Raw genomic sequence first — 2,120 nt, 5'->3', positions numbered from 1 at the left:
TCAGTAAGGATCAACTTTTGTACACAAATGTGAGCTGTATTAATGTATTAATGTGTTTAATATTTAAGGGGTAAGAGATGGATCAGTCGTTATCTTCTAGATAAACTGTAGAGCTTGAGTAGAGGAAGTGGTGAGTTGCGTTGATGTGTGTAGATGTACGGGGGGGGAACCAGACTTGGGGGGGGGGGGGGGGGTGTTAAAATAAACCGGCACATCTCAATTCAACATCAAAAGCAAATTTGATGTTCGAGAGAGAAGAGGTCAGATCTTCACACCTGCTGAGAACATGAAGATGAGTCGTGTGATTTTGGTCCTGGGCTTCGTCCTGATCATGGGGCTCTACTCAGATGCTCAGCGTGAGTTTAATACACACATTTTAAGTAGCGGTAAAACATTAGTTGTACATGAATTAGATTTAAATATGTACAGTATAAAACACACACACACAATTTATTTTGGTATTAACTGATGTATAATACTTATTAATGTTCCACCTTCAGAGTGACTTATAGAGGATATGGACTTGATAAGTGGTTACTCAGTGTATATACTGTAAAGCAACAATGATTACAGTTGTCCTACCTGTGAAATAAAAATGCTTTTGACATGGGAACAATATGCAAAACATAAAATCCAATGTGTCTTAAAACACATCTTAGTTTCCAGGATTAATAATAATCTCATCTCATTATCTCTAGCCGCTTTATCCTGTTCTACAGGGTTGCAGGCAAGCTGGATCCTATCCCAGCTGACTACGGGTGAAAGGCGGGGTACACCCTGGACAAGTCGCCAGGTCATCACAGGGCTGACACATAGACACAGACAACCATTCACACTCACATTCACACCTACGGTCAATTTAGAGTCACCAGTTAACCTAACCTGCATGTCTTTGGACTGTGGGGGAAACCGGAGCACCCGGAGGAAACCCACGCGGACACGGGGAGAACATGCAAACTCCACACAGAAAGGCCCTCTCTGGCCATGGGGCTCGAACCCGGACCTTCTTGCTGTGAGGAGACAGCGCTAACCACTACACCACCGTGCTGCCCTTAATATTATTATTATTATTATTATTATTATTATTATTATTATCAGCAGTAGTAGTAAGATCACATCAAAATATCTTTCATTAACTGAAAATCTGAAAGATGGATTATTTTTATTTGACATTTATGCACATTTATTTTATTATGAGTTTCTAATTGACTAAATCACCTCATCTGTGTCTCACTCAGCTGAAGCTTCTCAAAACCCCACAGAATGCTGTTTTGAGTTTGTCACTGGCAAAATTCCTCCCGAAAAGATCCTGGAGGTTAAAAAGACAGACTCACGCTGTCCACAGCAAGGCTTCATGTGAGTATCTGACAATTACACATAGATTACTGTTTTATTCCATGATTTTAATTTTTAAAAAGTGAAATTAAATCCATTTCTAAATGAGATGACAGTAGATGAGATTGTGTTGATGTGTGTTTATGTGTGTGTTTCAGTGTTACTACTCCTGAGTTCCACAGACTGTGTGCTCATAAAGTCGCCATCAAATGAAAAGCTTAAAGCATCTTAATGCTGCAACTGAGATGCAACACACACACACACGCGCGCGCGCACGCACAAAGCCTAATAATCGACTCTTCACCCATTTCTTCACTCTGTTCCACTTTTACCAACCATTTATTCTGATGCTTTGGATGTTACTGTTGCTTAATCCAGTGCAGATTCAAATAAATGTATAACACACAACTGAGTGAACTGCATTTTTATTTATATGTACAGTATAAAGTACACACATACACACACACACACTTTACCAGGTATTAACTTATGTATAATACTAATTAATGTTCCATCTTCAGAGTGACTGATACGTAGATGATATGGACTTGATAAGTGGTTACTCAGTGTATATAGTGCAATGCTGGATGGCACAGTGGTGTAGTGGTTAGCACTGTCACCTCACAGTAAGAAGGTTCTGGGTTCAAGTCCAGCGGCTGAAGGGGGTCTTTTTGTGTGGAGTTTAAATGTTCTCCCCATGTCTGTGTGGGTTTTCTCCAGGTGCCCCAGGTTTCCCCACAGTCTAAAGACATGTGGTTAGGTTAACTCGCCCTGAAACTGTCGAT

The 2,120-nt window shown here is 40.4% G+C and overlaps 1 protein-coding gene across 1 annotated transcript; it reads left to right on the top strand.

Annotated features, from left to right (window-relative positions):
* The first annotated feature begins 220 nt into the window (after window positions 1-220).
* LOC132890291 (C-C motif chemokine 14-like) lies at window positions 221-1,743 on the top strand. The gene is made up of 3 exons (XM_060927100.1): window positions 221-356; window positions 1,239-1,356; window positions 1,494-1,743. The coding sequence occupies exons 1-3, from the start codon at window positions 287-289 to the stop codon at window positions 1,546-1,548; spliced, it is 243 nt and encodes an 80-aa protein (XP_060783083.1). The 5' UTR covers window positions 221-286; the 3' UTR covers window positions 1,549-1,743.
* The last annotated feature ends 377 nt before the right edge of the window (window positions 1,744-2,120 follow it).

This window comes from Neoarius graeffei, chromosome 8 (assembly GCF_027579695.1).
Source record: "Neoarius graeffei isolate fNeoGra1 chromosome 8, fNeoGra1.pri, whole genome shotgun sequence".
Lineage (NCBI taxonomy): Eukaryota > Metazoa > Chordata > Actinopteri > Siluriformes > Ariidae > Neoarius > Neoarius graeffei.
This window is presented reverse-complemented; position numbering and strand designations above follow the sequence as displayed.